The following is a 21,107-nucleotide window of genomic DNA, read 5'->3' on the forward strand; positions in this document are numbered from 1 at the left end:
CTTGCGCTTGAAGACGACATAGGGCGGGAGCTTGCGGCCGTCTGCCGTGCATGACAACATGACGGTAACACGTGTCTTCTCGTTCCCAGTGGACCGGACACAAACTTGTTTCGAGCCCTTTTCGTGCACGGTGAGGGGCGATGGCATGTCCAGATAAACTGGTGTTTGGTCAGCATTGCCGATTTGCCCTAGCTGAAAGTTCTTCAACTTGCGCAACGAAATAACGCGGCGCTGGAAAGCCACCAGTAACTCTTTGAACGATTCCGGCAGCTTTTGTGAAATTGAAGTTCTGCGGCGCAATGAAAATCCTGCACGGCACATATACCGATAAACCCAATGCTTGCTTGCTTTGAAGGTGGAGCTCGTTAGGCCTTTTTCTCTCGCAAGCTCCCTGGCTTTTGCCTGCATGAGCTCCACGCTCACAGCAAGATGCGCGGCTCGCTGTTCTCGGACGAATTCCGTCAGTTTGAGTTCAATTTCAGGGAATGCCCCATTCTTCGGGCCGCGAAAGCTTCTTCGCTTTCCGCTGCACTCGAAAAGTGCTTCTTTTTGCCGTCGCCATCCGCGGATACTTCCCTCGGTGACGCCAAACTGCCTCCCGGCCGCACTGTTGCCGATTTCCTCTGCCGCTAAAATCACATTTCGCTTGAAAGCTGCCGAGTACTGCTTCCGTGCCCCCGACATCGTGCTCCTTCACTAAAAACGATGCACTTCGCGAAGCGCGGTTAACACGTGAACTGCCAAGGTCCGCACTCAACAAAGAGAGAAACGATGCCGTAGCCACGCTGCAATAGCGAAAGCAAGCCGTAGCCAGGCAGCAATAACAAAGCCAAGTCGTAGCCATGCAGATATTACGAAGCCAAGCCGCAGCCACAGAGCAATAACGAAACCAAAACTTCGAGCCGAACTTCGAAATTTTTGTCCGGATCCACATATAGTACGAGGCGGAAATTTGGGACGCTAATAACAGGAAAAAAACCTCGTACTATACGCAGGTTTTTACGGTACATCCATTCGCCAGACAATTTCACTTTGTTAAATGAGGTTTTAAATACATGGATCTCTATGGTGATTTCAAGGGGAATTTCATTTTCTTTGTTATATCCATTGTTTAGATATATCCCATTTTGTTATAACGAGGTTCGAGTGTAGTACGATCCAAAAACATAGTAACAAAAGCCTCCTTCCATCACTGCTGGCATAATGAGAACGTAGCCAATGCCATTTGCTGTTTTCACTCTTTTGTTGCATTTCTCACCAGTGGATGTTGCAATGTCCTGCTATCTGTCTGTGCTGCAGTTTGGTATGCCTCATACCAGCGTGGCGTGGAGGTTGCTCACGGACCTTGTCGGATCAACAAGAAGCCTCGAATAATATACAGTTCCACATTGTTTAGCATAGAAAAGATGTGCACCCTGTGGGGCATATCTTTTTCAGAGCAATGATCTTTTTAACATTTCTTGAAAACTGTTCGCTTTCTGGTCAAGAATGCTAGGTCATGCTGATAACATGCATGCCATTTATGACCAGGAAGTACTGGCGCAATTACAATTATTGCTTGGGGAGACAAGATGAGCCCCAGAGGGTGCAAACATTTCTTACAGTGTTGCCAGGGCCACTTCAAAAATATCCTGTAATGCCAAATTTGGGGTTTCACATGCCAAAACCACAATGTGATTAGGAGGCACGCCTTAGTGGGGGATTCCAGATTATTTGAACACCTGAGCTTCTTTAAACCCTTTAACCCTAAACTGCCGATGCATCATGACAAACATTCCACTACCTTCTAATTGACACATTATTATATTATACAGCAGGGCCACTAAATTGTATGCATCTAAAAAGCCGATGTTCGGTTTCACCTCACGCGATTGGCCTAGATCGGCCTAGGCTGTGATATCGGCGTAACCTAGGACAATCGCGAGAGACAAAACCGAACGTTGGCTTTTCAAACGTTTACAAGATAGTGGCCCATGTCTTTCACTATTTTTTTTTTCATCAAGAACAGTAAAAGCATTACAGTTGCACCCACTTATAACGATAATGGTTTTTAACAATATATCGGTTATAACAATGAAAACCTGCCTCGCCCTCAACTTTTGTATGTTTGCTATAGAGAAATAACCCACTTACTACAATGTCCCAATGCCGCATTATCGGTTATAACAATGAAGTCTAGCTGCTGGGTGTCCGTGCCGAAAGATAATGGAATGCGAAATCCTTGAAAAGAAAAAAGAAAATGCAAGCTGCTGCACGATCGCTCACCACCCCAACTGACGCCGTGTGCTTCTCTCCATGAAATATGCACGCCAGCCTCGTGTGCATCCCTCCCGTCGCCCTTCTGCCCCTCTGAACACAAATGGACTGCGCCCATACCTCTGCACCGAAACGGGAATTTACTGCGCCAACTGTACTGACAACACTGCCAGTGCTGCTGCCAGTGCTGCTCCTAGATTGCTAGCACTCGCAATTGGTTCTTCATTCTGGGGCCCTCATTCTGCGCAATTCTGCTAACGAATTAAGCCGTCGAGCTTGTCTTTATTTGTTGTGTCGAAGTCATTCTTGGCTACGTAGTATATTGGCACGTCCACTTGCCTATCTTTGTCGGGCGACCACGTTTCACTGCCCAACAAATGTTATCGCACAGTGTGGGGCGCGCCTGCATGTATCGGAAGTTTCTGGAATGTTATCGATGCTTCTATCCGGGCTGTCTGTTGTCGCCAAACCTTGTGTTATCTGATTTCGTCGCGTGACGCGAATGGTGTAGAACTTTGTGGAAGACACGCGGGTCCCAGCGATTAGTCTAGAACATTCGACGACTGCTCTATAAAAGCCGACGCGCTTGACCCGCTGATCAGATTTTCGACGATCGCCGAGTGTGTTTGCCGCTATCGTTGTTCTTTTTAGTGTAGCCTGCTTTTGAGGGCACAAGTTTGCCCAAAAAAACGCTAGTTTCTATATTCACAGTTTTGCTGCCTTCTTCACCGTCACTACTACGTGATAATATCAGCTTCGTTCATCTCCCACCAAAACAGAATATGGCTGATCCGCCCGAATCATCGGCAGTGCACGACGTTGCCGGTGAAAAGAAAGCGCACGGCTGTACATTTAGAAACGAAGTGCTTCTAACCGATTAGGCGATCTTTGCGAACATGCTTGCCTTGGATAGCGACAGTGACGACCACGACGGCAGTGCTGATGCGATAGGGCAGGCTGCCTCAACATTGTCCCCACGTGAGGTACCGCGGGTGATTCAGTCCCTCGAGGGTTGGTTTTCGGGAGGGCCCTTCCGCTTCACTTCATTACAAGTTGTGGGGGTTCCACTCTGCGTGCGGCTAGGGCTGAAGGCGAGCTCCGGATCTAGCCCCACGCAGTCGCTTCGTGGTACTCCCAACCCGTAGCGCGGGAATCGCGGCTACGCCGGGTTCGGACAAATAAGACAACCAGCGGTGTCAACGGTAACAACGTTTATTGCTACTAGCAATATCGAACACTCGCAGAGGGATGTCCTCTTTGTAATAGTAATAAATAGGCTGGCCTCGTTGCCCGGGATAGTCAGGCAACGTGGTCACTCACGGGTTGCAGCAGGTACTCCAGTCCGGCAGGTTAGGGGTCCGGCCTCAGAGAGAGAGAGTCTCTCCCGGTCGCGCTGTTTTGTACCTTTTTTACCTGGGCGAGGGGAATGTCCTCCTCGCCCGTAAGCTACCCGCCCGCAAGTGGGGGTGGAAGGGCGCGCGCGCGACGCGAGAGCGATGGAGAATCGGGAAAGGGCACAGTGCGCCTCTCCCCGGTCTATGCCGGCGCTCGACACGACGGCGCGGGGGAAGATGGGCGCGTGTGCTCCCCACAAAGTGGACTGTACTGTGTATGCACTTCGTCTGCCTGTTCCCACGGTCGTGCAGTCATGTGCGCAGGTACCATAGCTGTGCCAGATTCTACAGTGTTCCACCCCAGGATCATGCTCTGCGGTCCGCTTATTCTGCCTCAGTGTTTTTGTAGCACTGAATGTTGGGTGCATTTGTCTCGGCACACGTTCCACTTTTTCAGCATCTGAAACAGGCTCCACTATACGATCATAGCATTCGGCAATGACGTGAATGAACTGCTTGAGGTTTTCCGCCGGATGCTGAGTGCACTGATCATACTGACAGTCTTGTTTCCTTGTGCACAGCGCACAAAATCGTGCGCTGCACGAACGAAACAGCAGCTCGCCCGCAACACCGTCAAATGAAATGTGTAGGGTCGGGAAAAAAAATGCGAGGAGAAAGAAATAATGAATGGTGTTGGGCTGCTGAGCACGAGGTCGCGGGATCGAATCCTGGCCATGGTGGCCGCATTTCGATGGCGGCGAAATGCGAAAACACCCGTGTACTTAGATTTTGGTGCACGTTAAAGAACCCCTGGTGGTCGAAATTTCCAGAGTCCTCCACTACGGCGTGCATCATAATCAGAAAGTGGTTTTGGCACGTAAAACCCCCTAATTTAAAGAAATATTGAAGGCGGGGCCTGTGACGTATGTGTTATGCGATCCTCGAGGTCTGGTATGGGAGAACGCAGGGAAGGAATTTCGCATGTGAAAGCTAGACAGGGCGAGTGGAGAGAGCATCATGCTTGACACTGGAGCCCGCCTGCTGAAATCGTGGGTTCACGGCACTGAGATATTTCTATCTCGGCTATTAATGAGCCGATTTGTAAATTTTTGTGGCAGAACGCTCCCTAGAAGACTCGTAACAACTTCTATCATATAACCAAAATTTGCTATGGGGCCTGGTGAGGGGCCCTCCAAGGGGTGACGCAGGTTTCGCATCGAAAAAGGTGGCCCAAAAATAAATTTTGTTTAAATCACATTTTCAGTTTCTATAGCTCTTTTTTCTATCTGATTCCGAAAATATCATCCCTAGAAACCACGTAGAAGTGCTCTAAAAAGTTTGTTTTATCAGCCAAGGTGGTGAAAAATTTTGCGGGAATCAAGAAAGAACAGCGTTTTTCAAGCCACAATATCTCGGTAACGGCGCTACCGAGCGCCGCCATCTTAGTCTCGTTAAAAAGCGCATTTCTCCGTTTTCAAATTAGCCATTTCAGCTATCTCCTCCGTACAGAAACAAGCCCACAAAAAAGCAAATGATTGAAGGTCGTGCCAGAGTCTGCGATTAGTCGTGCCCGCCACGTGACTCCAGCGCGGTTCGCCATTGGTCCAGCACTCGCGTCGTCAGCTCGGCTCTTTGCACGTTGCGAGCCTGGAAGTATCCACTCGCCATAATCTCGACGTGTCAAAACTGACGCTGCGTGGACATTGCAGTAGCGTGGCCGATCCCTACATTTGTGGACTTCTCAGACCCGCGACTGAGCATTCCAAGCATCAGCGACGCGGACTTCACTACCAAGATTCGCGAGCGGAATCCTCGGACAGGCGGCTAGGCCTCTCAGCACTCGGTGTTTCGGAATTTGTGACCAAGCACATCCCGCACGCAATCCTCGTACCGTGGCTAAGCATTTTGCACATAGGAGTCTCCGACTTGTCGATCAAGCACATCGCGCGCTGACATCTCGGTCCCTCGCCTAAGCATTTTGTGCATCGGCACCTCCGACTGGTACATCGAGCATCGACTTCCGAGCCCGCGTCTAGGCATTTCGTGTGTTGGCACTTCAGACTGCGCAACTCAGCACATCGAGTGTCGACTCCTTAAGCCCGCGTCTAGGCACCTCACATGTCGACTCCTCGGGCTGCGCGAATAAGCACATCGAATGTCGACTCCTCAAGTCCATCCTCGAGCCCGTCATCAGACGAAAGAAAAGCACGCAACATGTCGCACCTACTTGCAGAGCTTTAAGAGAGGAGGCAAGATTTTCATGCTGCCGTGTTACTGCTGCCATGGTGCGCCGTGCGCATTTTTCCACTAGTGTGCAGGCGCCTTTAGGCTTAGCATTGCAAAAAACCATTCCGCAGCGCAAGCGACTTGCAGCATTCGTAAGCAAAAGTTAAGCCTACTTTTTTCAAACGACGTGATCTTGGGGAAGCAAATTGGTAAGTTCTGGGTTTTCACAATCTCGGGGAAACTGTCAGAGACATGCAGAGATCCAACACGAACTGCTTGCCTATAGGCGGCTAATCAGCCAGATCTTCGCACTTTACAAAATATGCATTGCTTATGTTGTCGTTCCTTCTGTCCGTGTCACATTACATTTTGATCAGTCTGGTCGACCTAGACGAATCTTATACCAACAAAGACACCTTGGCCAACAAACTACCGTTCTGCAAATTGCTGTGTTTAGGCATTGCATGGGCAATCCCTGCACCGAGCCGGCCTCAGGAAGCGCTCACATGGACAAACTCACGTTTGTGGGGTCTCAAATGGGCCTTTGAGAGAAAGGAATGACAACATGCTAGTGCAAACATTCAAAAGGGCATTTATTACACTTTTCATAGGCTCATGATGGCTGTTAGCCGAATTACTACCCTCACAGCATGCCAATGGGTTCACAACAAATCGAGAAAGTCCGACTCTACGTGACCGGATAGTGAGCAAATATGTTTGCCCCCATGCTGGACACCAATGGCTAATCGTTCGTGTGTACAGTCATGCAAATGGTGTCATGCTAGAACGATCAGGTTCATCCATCCCAGTGTCTTGCTTCTAAGCCTTTAGCAGGACGGTACCGCTAACAGTGGACAAGCAAGTAGAACACCCATGCAGCTCACCGACCCCAAGCCAAAGAGGAACACTCTGCTCCCTTTCGCCCTTGAGTAACCCCACCATTGGGTCACATTAGCAGCACAACACTTGTGCTATTTCTCATAATGTGCTGTAACCACACCGACCGCCGCTGGCGCTTAGCTACACGGAGAAGAAGGATTACAGGAGACATGATGCGGCAAAAACAGCATCAGGGGAGGTGTGAGAGTTAAGCATCCCCACATGCGTCAGTCAGGGTGACCTGTCTGTGGCGTGCTCAGTGGCCAAGAAAAAGCAAAGCTCACTCGGCCGGCATCGAGCGCGAGTGGCACACGCAACACTGTGCTGGTCTCTAAGCAGACTGTGTTGAATATTCGAGAAATCTAATAGTAAATATTCAATTCACAAGGATGCACAAAAAGCATGCCACACGCTTTGCACATTGCCAGACAAGCGTGGTGCACTGCATTCCTATTTTCTAGCTGACCATGATAAGAGGATTATTTGAGGCTTACTGCATAAAGCGCCTTTTCCATTAGCACTGCATCCATTGCCCTGTCGAAAAAATACGACCCCTTATCTGTACAGAATTTTCTTCACCCCGTGCAGCAACTGCTTCTGTATCGTTCTGCAGTGTACATCAGTTAAGTTCCGCATCTGTCCTGTGTATCCTTCTGTGCCCTATCTGGAGTTGTGCTGTGAAACCATGTTTCATAATGTCCATTGGTTCCACTTGTAACTTTATTGCACTGTTCGCTGAGGCAATGACTGGTTTGCCTGGTATGTGCACTTCCGCAGGAAAGGGGAATTCAATGAACGGCCCTTTTCTGACAATGAACAAATTCTTCTTTAATGTTCACAGTGCAGCCCTATAGCGGACAGGTTGCACTGTGAATAGTGTCAAACACCCCATGAACGAGGCGCCAACATCACGCCAAATTCCAAAGCTGACTTATCAGCTTCGGTACATAACCCCATGAAAGCAAGGACAATTAATAAGGGGCCTTCTAGTGTGCCAGCGAATGCCGGTTGTGATCCAAAGACCGAGTCGGAGCCCAGAGTTGTCAAAACTCATCAAAATACATTCTTCAAATAAGGCAGTTACATACACACATGCACACTTCAGCTAGACACATCACAATGCAGTTGAGATGGGTATTAACAAAACTCTGAAAAATAATTAACAACAACCCCTAAGAGTTCAACAATGAGTAGGAACACAAAGTGCCCACTCACATTCACCTGCGTTGGTCCTGAGCCAGAAGTGCTTAGCTCAAGGGAAGTCTCAAAGATCTTCCGGGTACGCTCGAGAAACTCGTTGGCCAGCTTGTCGGGCAGCCCCCCTCTTCCTGCAGTCTACGCGTTGCATCTCTTCACCAGTGCGGTCTCCGATCCCCTCCGATTCCAGCATGGTGCTCTGATCGCCTCCACCGGTGTTTGTCCAACTTTCTGACGGAGTCATGCTCCTATGGCGTGTACAGAGCCTTGGAATCTTCTAGACATTTCTCGCATTTTCGGCTGCGGCCGCAGTGACTCATCCGTCGGCACAGCTCGGGCCGTCTCTTTCCCCTGTCGCTATGCTCGCTATGTGTCGATATCTGAGAGGGTGTTTCAACATGCGCTCTCTCTCTCCTCTTCTTCCAGCATCTTGTAGAAGTTTCCAGTCGCCATTGATCGCGTCGGTTGTCTGTGGCATGTGCGCTCTCTCCTTCTGTTAAAGCTGTCGAGCGGCCGACACTCCTTTTCTGGCTTGGGTGATATGTGAGGCGCGCTTTGATTATGTGCACTTTTATGACAAATAGTAATGAAAAATTTGTTCACTGGGCAGACGACGTTGACAGCAGTGAAATATTGCAAGACAGAATGGCCCGAGAAGGTGCCCTACAACCTCAGTTGTGCTGCATTCTGTGGACGGAACGCAGCACATTTGTGTACTAGAATGCACTAGCAGGCTAACTCAAATTTGTGTCTCTTTTCATGCGAAAATAATAATGCAACACCATCCAAAATGAAAGTTTTTTACAAATTGATGGCCCTGCACTATGAAGCATCCATTCCTCATGCTGCCACATGATCCAGTGTCTTGCCAAGCTATTCTTGTGCTAGCACGCTGCGCCTGGCCATTTGTTTAGCCAACACAGGTTGCTTTCATTTCTGCCAGCAAAGCACACCGCTTGCCTCCTGTTACTGCTCGTATTGCCTAATAAAAGTATGCTTCTAGTGGCACCACGTGCTGACACGAGGAAGTGATAGAGTTGTTCATATATGCTTGGCCATATAGGCATCCTCGCCGGAGCCATTGGTACTTTTGAACCGCAGCGTGGCTTCAGCTATGCCGGGAATCAAGGCAGTGCGGTTAGCGTCTGTGCAACAAGGGCAGGTGCTAAACAGCAGGAACGAACATTGCAGCTTTCAGGGGTCGGGCTTTTTGGTGGAGACTGGGTCAGATATTCATTCCTTTAACCGTTAGTATGCAAAGTTTCATCGTATTTCGGGAGGACGTGAAGGAGCCTAGTTTTGTCGGCAGGGGGAGCCCAGCAGTGCAGGCAGCCCCCCACTGGACGACCCCCCAACCCCCTTGGACGACGAAGGGTCGGTGGACTGGGAGGAAGGGCCGTCCCCTCCAGCAGCTCTGGGACCGCGGCTGCTGCCCCCCTTGACCAGCGGCCAGCCGTCACCCCTGGAGCTGGCAGGCCGCACCCTGGAGGGCGGTCGACGACCCACGTCCGCACCTCGCCTGCCTGAGCCTCTGCCAGGTCCACACGATGAGGATGAGGGTACACCAAAACCGGTGGGTGCACGACATTCCAAAACAATGACGGCTGTGAACTAAACTCAAAGCTGTAAAAACCGGCAATGATTCTTACTGGCTTTGTGCCAAGAGGTAATTCATCCTAAAGCAGCACTCGAAGTCCATCATGCAGGTTCATACAAACTACAAAGCACAAAATGTTGATGCAAAATGTTGATGCTACTAATTTCTGCAACGTAATGAATTCTGGTCAGTTTCACTTAGAAAGCCAGACTTGAACTGCAGGAAAGCTCAGCTGTCATGCTTTTAGCATATGCCCACTTGTGACAATCTGTTTGTGGCTCACAGGTCGCAAACAGGAAGCGAGCGGCTTTATCAAGTCATGAAGGAAAAATTGCTAATTAAATCGTTCAAATCCGCAGTAGACAGAGAAGCACACACAAAAGGGCCCACAATACACTAAAGATAATTCAATAAGAAGCCTGTTGCTGGGCTAGTTGGTGCATGATTAATTACCAGAAATGTGGTGCAGCAAAAGATGAGGGACGATAGAAGCAGCACCGACAGGCACACACCCAACTGGAATGTTGCAGGGAGCTGACTATTTGCCTCTCGAGGTGTCTGCTTCTCCTCCTGGGGCATGTCTCACCATCGGTGAGGGAAACATCCCTTCGGGATTTTTTTTTTTTAGCCCGGAGCTGTGGCTATGCCTGCTGCACAACTGTTCACATGTAGTTTGCTTTTCTTGCAGTATTCCATTTGCATCTGTCTATGTTGCTGCTCGTGTTCCTCATCTTTCACTGTGCCACCGTTCTGGTAAATACTTCACTGAGGTAGCTACTTCTTGGCATGCCATAAGTATGTACATACTGTACATACTGTACATACTGTACATACAGTAAAAGCTCGTTAATTCGAACCGCAAGGGGAAGTCGCTTCAGTTCGAATTAACGAAAGTGAAGGAGAGCAACAGTACACTGCGATTTGGAAGCAGTAGGGCATGTCAGCAATTCGGCGTGTCAAAAAGTGATGGCGTGTGCCGCGGGCACACGCCACCTTCAAGTCGAAGCTCTGGGTCCGACTGTGCCACACCACCGATGTCCACCGAAACAAACGTTAGCCGAGGCTTAACACCATCACAATGAATCACGACGGCCGATACCTCCTAAGCTGAAAACAGAGGTGCACAACCGATGACGACTGCCGAGACAAAGACACTGAACATGTGAAGGTGGTGAAGGCCCGGATTTGTTGTTTCTTGATTGCAAGCGCAGCTGTGACGTACTTGATTAGCTGTGTTTCGGTGCTTGCCGTGCCATCTGCACACAACATTAGCAGGTGTACAAGATTTGCAAAGCCTCCGAGATTCGCAACGGGCAAGACGTCTCAGAGGTTACGTAGAACGGATAGGCGGCAGCCGCCGCTGCATTCTGGGTGACCCCACGTCGGTTAGATTTTTTTCCAATTTTGCCTTCTCTCGCCATTCTCTCTGTTTCGGAGGCAATACAGCCTTGTGTGTAGGCAGTAGGCGCGTTTCTCTGGCCATGTGCCAGGCGAGCGTAGTTCGAATTATCCGTGAGGGAACCTTCTCGCGTTCGAATTAACGGACTTTTTTATACATAGGCTTCTGTGGAGCTTGGCCGGACCAAATCGTACAGTTCGAATTATCCATAAATTCGAATTATTGAAGTTCGAATTAACGAGCTTTCACTGTACTGTACAAGTATGTACAGTGTTGCGCATAAAGGACACGGACACCAGAAAAAGCAATGCGGCACACAAGGTGCAAACTAGTATTTTATTTCAGAAAGATTGTGACCCTTTTTATATGCTTGCTACAACACAGCACATGTGCTGAAAAATATCTTTGCACACATGTGCATCCACGCAAAAAAGCTTTCTTGTTTGCTGACAGTGCATTTGATGCCTCGCTGATGCACACATCTTTTAATTTATAGCTTCTACAGTTAAACCTCGATGTAGCGAAGGGTGTCTGTATGTGATTTCAATGTAATGAAATTTCACTCCCACTGCGAAGGAATGCCGAGACAATAAATTGAAACCTCTAAGAACACAGATGGTCAAATGATTGAATTACGAGCGGCTGCTTGCAAGCGCACCTCTCAAATCACCTGCCGTACTGCGCCCCGAGCACTGCGTGCTTTAGGTGCAGGTGTGCGGGGGTGACACAAGAAAGATGGTGGCCTCACGAGTGCCACCTTCCCGCGCGAGCAAAGGGAAAGGTGGAGAGGGGAGCGAGCTCGTGGTAACACGATTGAGGGAGCTTGTCTCAATTTCTGGCATGCGTCTTCGCTGTGGCTCTAAGCACGGCCGAGCACACGCACAGCCGCACACCCTGCTTTGGAGGTGATCAGCCGCATGTGCAAAGAGTGGGCATGCCAAGACAGCGTGGCATCATGTAAGCCGTCTTCCAGCGCGTTTTGTACTGGAGATGGCGTAATCTCGAGTTGCGGTTGCCAGTTGGAGCAAGAGGCAGACAAATCATTTGCCAGCACTTGTCGTGATGGCAGCGCCCAAGTCCAGGCGGCACTGTCCGCCTCTGAGGCGGAGTGCATGCGAGAGCATGTCTGGCTTCGCATAATTCAATCATCAATAAATCAAAAAGGGAACTTTATTACATGATTAGGAAAAGTTAATACAGAAATATTTGGACTGATAGCCTAAATGGCTTGCGACCGGTCCAATACAAAAATGATTAGCAATTTTGTACAACTGTTAATGGTGGTAAATACAGATAATTGCTATACATAGGTACTAATTAGCAACCAGCTCTAATTTTACGAGGTAAACAACCACTTAATAATCTACATCAATGACAAAACATCCGCACCAGACAAAAAATATAAACTAACTAAGGATAGTATAAAAAATGAAAAATATTGCTACGGAACAGCCGCCACAGTGAGGCTGCACTGAGCAGGAAGAAGACGACATGGGCCCCGCTTGATATAGCGTCGCCATTTTGGCCTTCCGTCAGCTTCCCTGTAAATAAATTGTATATAGTATTGGGCTCCAGCTACACGTAACATTAATTTGGTGGAGGTGGACGTTCCCCATACCCGTCATGGAGCTTCGCAGTGGTCGCAACGGCGACAGTGCAACTTCGGCTCCGGCCGGCGGCACTTCATCTACGGAACCGTTTCCGCCTGCAGCCCCGACCTATGTTGCTGTCTTCCCCCTTCGGTATCCTGGTGTTTTCAACAGTCTTCAGTCCTGATGTTGACGACTGGCTCCGCTTATACGAACGTGTCAGCACCAGTCACAGGTGGGATCCGACTATTATGCTTGCGAACCTTCTTTTCTACCTCGACAGAGCTCCACTTGCATGGTTCCAGACTCAGGAAGAGGAGATCTCGGGCTGGGATCTCTTCAAAGAGAAGCTCCGCGACCCGCCAAGTCAATGCCAAGACAGCCCTTGCCACACGTGTACAGACGTCGACCGAGTCCTACCTGTTGTACATTCTCGACATCTTGGCCCTTTGTGCCAAGGCTGATCCGACCATGTCTGATCCGACCATGTCTGAGGAAGATAAGGTTAATCATGTCCTCAAAGGCATTGCTGACGACGCCTTCAATTTACTGGTGTTTACGAATGTCACCAGAATCGATGCGATCCTCAAGGAGTGCCGCCGTCTTAAGCATGCTAAAAGCCGCCGGGTATCCCAGCACATCACGCGACTTCCCAACACAGCTGCTAGGTCATCCTGTGACGACCTCTTCCACCAGCCGTCGTGATGTGACAACTTGACCCGTATCATTCGTCGTGAGGTCGAAGCGGCACAACCGGCGGCCCCTTCATTCCCGTTACCTGATCACTCTCCGGTGACAATCTCCTTGATCCAGGCCATCGTCCATCAAGAGTTGTCCAACGTTGGCGTGCAATCCATTCGTTCCATACGCTCGGAACCTTTGTCTCCAAGTACATCCCTGCCGCGCTCTTCTTACTCCTCTTACGGACAGCGCAACCCCTCCGAATGGCGAACAGTGGACGACAGGCCGATCTGTTATAATTGCCGACGCATTCGACATGTCGCTCGCCACTGCCGCAGCTGCTGTACTTCTCCGATGCGCTATTCTCCTGATTACCACCCTCGCCCCTCTAGCGCGTCCTTTTCCTTCGCGCCTTCTATGCCCGCTCCATCATCTGACCCTGCGACACCTTTGACACGACCTCGCTACTCCCGCTCGCCTTCTCCCTCCCATCGTCAATCTCGTTCGCACCCGTCACGCCGTGCTCCTTCTCTGACCTACTCGCCGCACCCCCGACCGGAAAACTAGACAGTGCAGCTTCTGGAGGTGAAGCTGCAAAGACGACATTAGCATGAAATCCTGGCTTCACCTTATCCACGAACAAGAATCTTCTGGACGTTCTCGTCGCCAATGTTCCTGTGTGCGCGTTGATTGACACCGGGGCGCATGTGTCCAATATGAGTGCTGCTCTTCGCCGTCGGCTCAAGAAAGTTCTGACGCCCGCCTTGAACCGATTTGTACAAGTCACCGACGGAGGGACTGTCGCTATTGTTGGCATGTGCTCTGCCCGACTCACCATTGCTGAGAGACAAACCGTCGTTCTCTTGACCGTCATCGAGCATTGCCCTCACGACCTCATTCTCGGTCTGGATTTCCTTGCCAATCATTCGGCCCTCATTGACTGTTCGGCCGGCTCACTTCGCCTTGACTTGCCTCTTCTTGCCAACCCTGTGGACCCGCCTCCAAGCTGTTTGAGCTGCATGGATTTTATTCGCCTACCGCCTCAATCTGTGACATACGTCGACTTGTTGTCCTCACCAGCTGTACCTGACGGTAATTACGTGGTCGCACCAATTCCTGCAGTTATACTTACACGTGGTGTTACCGTGCCGCACACTGTGCTGACAATTACTGGCAACCGCACCTGCCTTCACCTTGTCAATTTCGCGTTAACCGCGCAAGTTCTGCCTCAGGGGATTTCATTGGCTATAATCAGCGCTTTACAGGATGATGAGATCGAGCCATTCACAGTGGAAGATCGTCACAGCTCAGCCCATACCGTGACGTCATCGCACGGTACTGACGTCGACATTGAGAAGATGGTTTCCTCTGACCTTACACCTGTTCAAGCTGAAGCTCTTTGCCGCGTTCTTCAAGGCTATCGCGACATTTTTGACTTTGACAATCGACCCTTAGGTCAAACGTCCGTCGTGACCCAACGCGTAAACACTGGCGATGCAAACCCTATTCACCGACGTCCATATCGTGTTTCTGCGTCCGAACGAGCTGTTATCCAACAGGAAGTCAAAAAGACGCTTGCAAAGGACATTATCGAGCCTTCCTGTAGTCCCTGGGCTTCTCCCGTCGTACTTGTCAAAAAGAAGGATGGAACGTGGCGTTTTTGTGTAGATTATCGCCACCTGAACAAAATCACAAAAAAGGACGTCTACCCTTTGCCACGTATTGATGACGCGCTAGACTGCTTGTATGGTGCCACCAATTTTTCTTCTATCGACTTACGGTCCGGCTACTGGCAGATATCCGTCGACGACATGGACCGAGAGAGGACTGCATTTGTTACCCCTGACGGCCTTTATCAGTTCAAGGTGATGCCTTTCGGTCTCTGTAACGCGCCCGCCACCTTCGAACGAATGATGGACTCTTTGCTTCAGGGGTTCAAGTGGTCCACCTGTTTGTGCTATCTGACGACGTCATCGTTTATTTGCTCACATTTGACACGCATCTAGACCGTCTTTCAGCGATTCTTGACATGTTTCGCCGCGCCGGTCTGCAGTTGAACTCGTCAAAACGTCACTTCGCTTGCCGCCAAATCACCGTCCTTGGGCACCTCGTGGACGCCAGAGGCGTGCGACCTGATCCAGACAAAATTCGCGCCGTTACAAACTTTCCTGTTTCGAAGTCTACCAAAGACGTTCGTAGTTTCGTTGGGCTGTGCTCGTATTTCCGACGCTTTGTGAAGGATTTTGCGACTATCGCACGTCCCCTTATCGACCTCTTGAAGAAAGACGGCCCATTTTCTTGGGGACCTGACCATGCCGCATCTTTTTCGCAGCTCACTACTCTCCTTACCATGCCTCCAATTCTGGCCCACTTTGACCCGTCTGCCTCAACGGAAGTTCGAACTGATGCCAGTGGTCACGGCATAGGAGCAGTTTTAGCACAACGCCAGCATGTACATGATCGTGTTATAGCCTATGCCAGCCGACTTCTATCACCCGCTGAGCGCAATTATTCAATCACAGAGCGCGAGTGCCTCGCTCTTGTGTGGGCTGTTGCGAAGTTTCGACCATAGTTGTACGGACGCCCCTTCTGTGTCATCACTGATCACCACACGCTCTGCTGGCTATCCTCACTCAAGGACCCCACGGGACGACTTGCTCGCTGGGCGTTACTCCTGCAAGAATATACCTTCTCCGTGGTATATAAGACGGGACGCTTGCACCGGGAGGCCGATTGTTTGTCCCGCTACCCCGTCGACGAACCGGCTGATGCGGACGCCATCGCTTGCGTTTTCTCTGTGTCCCAGTTGCTTGAAATCGGCAAAAAGCAACGCCACAATCCTTCATTACGAGCCCTCATCGACCATCTGGAGTCAATGCCTGGCGACGCCTCTCTCCGGATGTTTCTCCTTAAGGAGGGTACATACCGCCGCAATCTCGATCCACACGGCCTTGACCTTCTGCTCGTCATTCGATCACACCTGCGTTCGACTGTCCTCCAAGAACTTCTTGATGCTCCTTTGGCTCGACACTTGGGCGTCTCGCGCACATACAACCATGTACGCCGTCGATTCTTTTGGCCGGGTCTCGCCCGCTCCGTGCGGCGCTACGTTGCCACTTGTGAGCCTTGTCAGCGCCGTAAGAAGCCCTCCACACCTCCAGCTGGATGTCTCCAGCCGATCGACATCCCACTGGAACCCTTTTTCCTTGTTGGTCTAGACCTTCTTGGACCGTTTCCTCTCTCGAGCTCCGGAAATAAATGGGTCGCCATTGCCACTGATTATGCTACGCGCTATTTAGTCACCAGAGCCCTTCTGACAAGTTGTGCTACTGACGTTGCTCTCTGCTCTATGACATCATTTTAGTGCGTGGTGCTCTGCGCCAGTTATTCACTGACCGTGGCCGCAGCTTTCTGTTGGCAGTCGTCGACAACATCCTCCGCTCCTGCTCGACAAAGCACAAATTCAGCACGTCCTACCACCCACAGACTTACAATATGTGATGTTCGCTTATAATTTATCGCGTCGCGACACCGCCGGCTATTCACCATTCTATCTCCTATATGGCCGAGAACCCGCGTTGCCCTTGGACACTTTGTTGTCCTCGGCCACACGTTCAACCACTGAATACGCCCGCAACGCGATCGCACACACCGACCACGCACGCCAGCTCGCCCGCACCCAACTCGAGGCCTCACAGGAGCATCAGAGACGCCTCTATCCCCCGTATTCACAAACCAAACTTAACTTATCGCGATAAGGTCACTTATGAAAGGACGAGAAAAGTATAAGTATAAGGAAAGAACAAGGTGCGTTTCGAAAACGCACCTTAACGCGCCATAAGTGTGCCTTATGAAAGGCACCCTTCACTCGTTAAGTGTTTTACCTGGGAGCGAGGCTAGAGAATTTTTTGCTACGAAATAGATACTTTGACGACGTTTAAACTGCTTTTATTATAAGAAAGCAATAATGGCATGCACACAAGCATCTGTACATAAATAATGTATAAACGCTTGATAAAACTTGATGAAACGCTCGCCGTTTTTGGTGAGTCCGCTATTTACGTCTGGCCACGTTGGTCTAATCCACTCGACGCAGCGCACGTTTTTGTACAGTCTTCTCCAGATTGGTTTTGTCCGTGTTGTGTTGGTATTTCGTTCGTCCGTGTTGTTTTGCCCTGTTATTACTTCCTTCGCTTTTTCTTGCTTATTTATAATTAGCTGTGCATTATTTTACTCATTTTTTATCAGTTTAGTTGTTTAAATAGTCTAGTATTATCTTTTTTTTCGTAAACCGCGTTGAGAATGGAGCGGCGCAAAATTAACTTCACGGACGAAGAGCGCACCATCCTGATGGACCTGATGGAGAGGCACCGCGATGTGCTCGAGTGCAAACGGACTGACGCGGTGTCGGTCAACGCGAAGAAGAAGACGTGGGAAAAGTTGGCCGAAGAATTCAACAGTCGCCACAACGTCCGGCCACGAACGTCCAAGCAATTAAAAAAGTGCTGGGACAACCTGAAAGAAAAGTGGCGCCGTGCCAAAGCCGAAGACACGCGGGAAATATTCAAAACAGGTGAGCATTATTCCTCATGTGCCGAAATTTCTGCTTCTTGCTTGTATATATATTTGATGAAAGCACGGGAAGCCATCGCTACAGCTGATTTCTAGCGCACTCTGCAACAGCTTGTGCGTGTGCATACGGAACAGTGGCGAGGACATAATAAATTCATCGCCAAAAATAACGTTGCAGTAAACTTGCTTGATCGTAACATGCAGGCAAACAAAGGACGTGCCTACGCATGTTTGTTTTCCGCGACACACTTGCACGATCGGCAAATTTGCTCATGTTTTGGTTTCTTGAAGGTGTCGTTTGCTACCTCAAAGGACGTCTTGCTGTGAAAGAAACGCTACCTTATTTGTTTGCAAAGCGTGCTAATGCAGTCCTTGGGCGAACGCCATCAACTAGCTTTGTGTGTAGGCTTGTCGTGTGCTGTAATGAAATACCAGGGGCAAGGAAAACTTGGGCACAGTTGCAGTTCATTAGCATATGCCTGGTGCTATGTGCGTGTGAGCACGGCGACCTGTGTCTGTATTTCTCTTGTGCTCAGCTAGCAGGGCTTCAAAATGACTTAAGCTACATCATGATGTGTTCATATGTTTCTGCCAGTATTTTCGAAGCGGTGAAACTGAAGAGGTATCGTTATTTTGCTAACGTTGATATTTGCTTTTCAAAGGTGGTGGTGCCCCGGCAGGATGCCACATGAATGACGAGTTGCTCAGGGTCGGTGCAGTGGCAACTCACATGGCCACACGCCTTGTGAATCCATTTGACAGCGACTGCACTGGCCCTGGCACAGAGCCAACGCCTGCTGTAGCAGCACTGCTGACTTCCTCACAGCCGGGACGAAGCACTGATGCAGATGGTGAGTATGAGTTTATGTGCAATATTATATCTGGACTAATTATTTAGGAAACTAGATTTGCTAATACAGAAAGGCACCAATTGAGGCATTGCAGGTGGCTAATGAACAACTCGTTCTGTATTACGCATTTGACACAGCAGTATTGCAAGAAACTAAGCTACTTTTTAATGTCGAAGTGCTGACATTACTTTTGGGCATCATGGTGATGAGGTTGGAGCAGTGCAGCAAGGGTTTTATTTATGGTTTCGTATAATGGACACTATAACGAGGAATGATGCAGTCATTGGTTCTGTCTCAAAGGCTTCCAAAACTGGTTTTTGCAGTTGCATTTGTGCGTTATTTCATTGTTTTCATGTCAGTGTTGCAAACGGAAATCCCTTATTTTTTACAGTGGAGTGGTTACAACGCCAAAGTTGTACGTGTGCAATGTACAGTACACATGGATCGATATGCTCTTGCACTGTCTGGATCCAGAGGAGATGTCATAATGTTATCTGCTCTGAACATACGAGAGGCACCATGCCTTGTGGAGATAACTGTAAATTGACCATGTTGTGTCGTGTACTCGATATATGATTAGCTGTGTATGTTCATGGGTGCCTATGCTGTGTGTTTGTGGTCATACATGTGTTTCATTTGTTGCCACATGCGTGTGGAATAGCAGGTACACTTGCTATTGGGCAAACCTCTCCAGCGTTTCCAAAGCGCCTCTTTTTCCCATGCAGTAGTGCCCATAATTTCCTGTTTATTATGTACCGTCAACAAGCAATATACACAGAAAGCCTACCTGTGATGCAAATAACTGTCAGCATAGACACCATTGGTTTAGTTATTTTCGTGGCCCATGAAACAGAGAATGAGTCCTAATATGAGGATGAGCGGCTTGTATGCAAAAGTTTGAATGCAACCGCATAGTTATTACTGTCACCGTTTCATTCAACCTGCTTCAGCTGGATGCACCAGCAGGAACATGCTGCATTGTTGTGTGCTCACGGGCTTACATTGTGTCAAGTTCTTTAGTATGTCCTAATAGTAAGTACAGTGCAGTATTTTGTTCAACATCGGTGCATTATGTAGCAAGGCAAAAATGTCTGTATAGCTCACAGCGCACTCGTAAAAGTGGATTGTAAAAGGTACAAGCACTGTGGAAACGACACTAATGTCAACTCTGATTGCAATAACTTTGCAGACGCCGACATGGACTACGATGACTCCTGGCAGTGGGACATCGAAAACCAGGACGAAGCAGCGGCTTCGCAGTGTGCAGCGCCACCAAATGCTGAAACTGCTCAGCGTGTACCAGAGCCAGCAGCAGCCCTAGCTACATGCCCACCAGCTCCAGCCCCGCCCGCTGCTGTGCCGCCAGTGCCGACAGCCCGCCGGCGGATAAACGCAAGCCGGTCATCCTGCACAAGGGATGATGCTGTGAGGAGCGAACTTGGTGCTCGGCTTGCTTTACTCACAAGAGATGCTCAGAGAAAAAGGAAAGAGCACTTGCTCAAGATGAAGCTCACGCGTGAAGACCATGCACTTCGCATGGAACTCGCTCGTGAGGATCACAAGGATAGACTTGAGAAAAGGCAGGCAGAACATGCACAAATAATGGAAAATCTGAAAGCAAAGAAGGCCCTTATTGACCTAAAAATGAAGGTTCTGCAAAAACAGAATGAGTGAGGCAGAAAAAAAAGTTTTCATGTATGATCATATGCCGTATTTACTCGCATAATCACACTTCTTTGTCAAAAAAATTGGTGCAAATCCAAGGGTGCGATCATTGTACGAGTTAAATTTCCCACGAAAAGAAACTTTTTTTTTGATCCCGCATTTGCAGCACGGTGACAAGCAGGCGGCTGCCGTTGTCAGTGTGGGACACCGAAACAAAAATGACGGCCGGCGGAGCAAGCCGAACGCGATTATTGTTCTTCTTGTGAGTACATTACATGCATTGAAACAGTTCCTTCCGTATCAGTAATGAATAATGTTAATATCGGCACGTTTGCGACATAGCCATGTCTACTTTGAGGAGACAGAAACAGAGATGGGCACGCTTAGCTGCCAGTGACACAGAAACACATAGCGGGCATGCTGTGGAAACTGCGACATATGTCTTCACTGCTATCCTAATATGGCACGTTTCCACTAAGGGTGGGCGAATATCTTAGCTGCGTTACAAGCATGGGCGTATGAATAGGGTACATTTGTAACTTATCAGCGTAAACGTGGCCACTATTGTAGCCGCCCGTGATTTGTTGCGTGCCCATGAGTGCAGACGAGAGGAATCAAAACGCACCCTTTATGTTGTTGCTGTTGACCAAATCCGTTATGATGCCTACAAACAAAGCCGAGGCAAGCTTGGTTGTAGTTTTTTTTTTTTTTCATGGAAGTGCAGAAAGTGATCGCATTTGCTTAAGAATGTTCGGTGCATGCAGACCTCTTGGTATGTTTTCAAGAATCGTTTGCGTAGCATTTGACAGAAGGTAAGTGCGATCATCATTAGCTAGACTTGGCACACGACATATCGCTGCG

The 21,107-nt window shown here is 49.2% G+C and overlaps 1 protein-coding gene across 6 annotated transcripts in view; it reads left to right on the forward strand.

Moving 5' to 3' along the window:
• The window catches only part of LOC135896103 (inactive histone-lysine N-methyltransferase 2E-like), a 458,065-nt gene that overhangs the window by 362,945 nt on the left and 74,013 nt on the right, over positions 1-21,107 (forward strand). For 5 of the 6 annotated variants that reach the window (XR_010562591.2, XM_070541359.1, XM_070541357.1 and 2 more), the window contains exon 18: positions 9,202-9,465. The exons of the other annotated variant lie outside the window; for it this stretch is intronic. Coding sequence is in view for 4 of the 5 variants with exons in the window: in XM_070541359.1 (XP_070397460.1) it covers positions 9,202-9,465 (264 nt within the window). In the remaining variant the exon portion in view is untranslated. The remainder of the gene's footprint in view (positions 1-9,201; positions 9,466-21,107) is intronic. 6 annotated transcript variants of the gene reach the window in all.

Source organism: Dermacentor albipictus, chromosome 6, assembly GCF_038994185.2.
Source record: "Dermacentor albipictus isolate Rhodes 1998 colony chromosome 6, USDA_Dalb.pri_finalv2, whole genome shotgun sequence".
NCBI classification, from domain to species: domain Eukaryota; kingdom Metazoa; phylum Arthropoda; class Arachnida; order Ixodida; family Ixodidae; genus Dermacentor; species Dermacentor albipictus.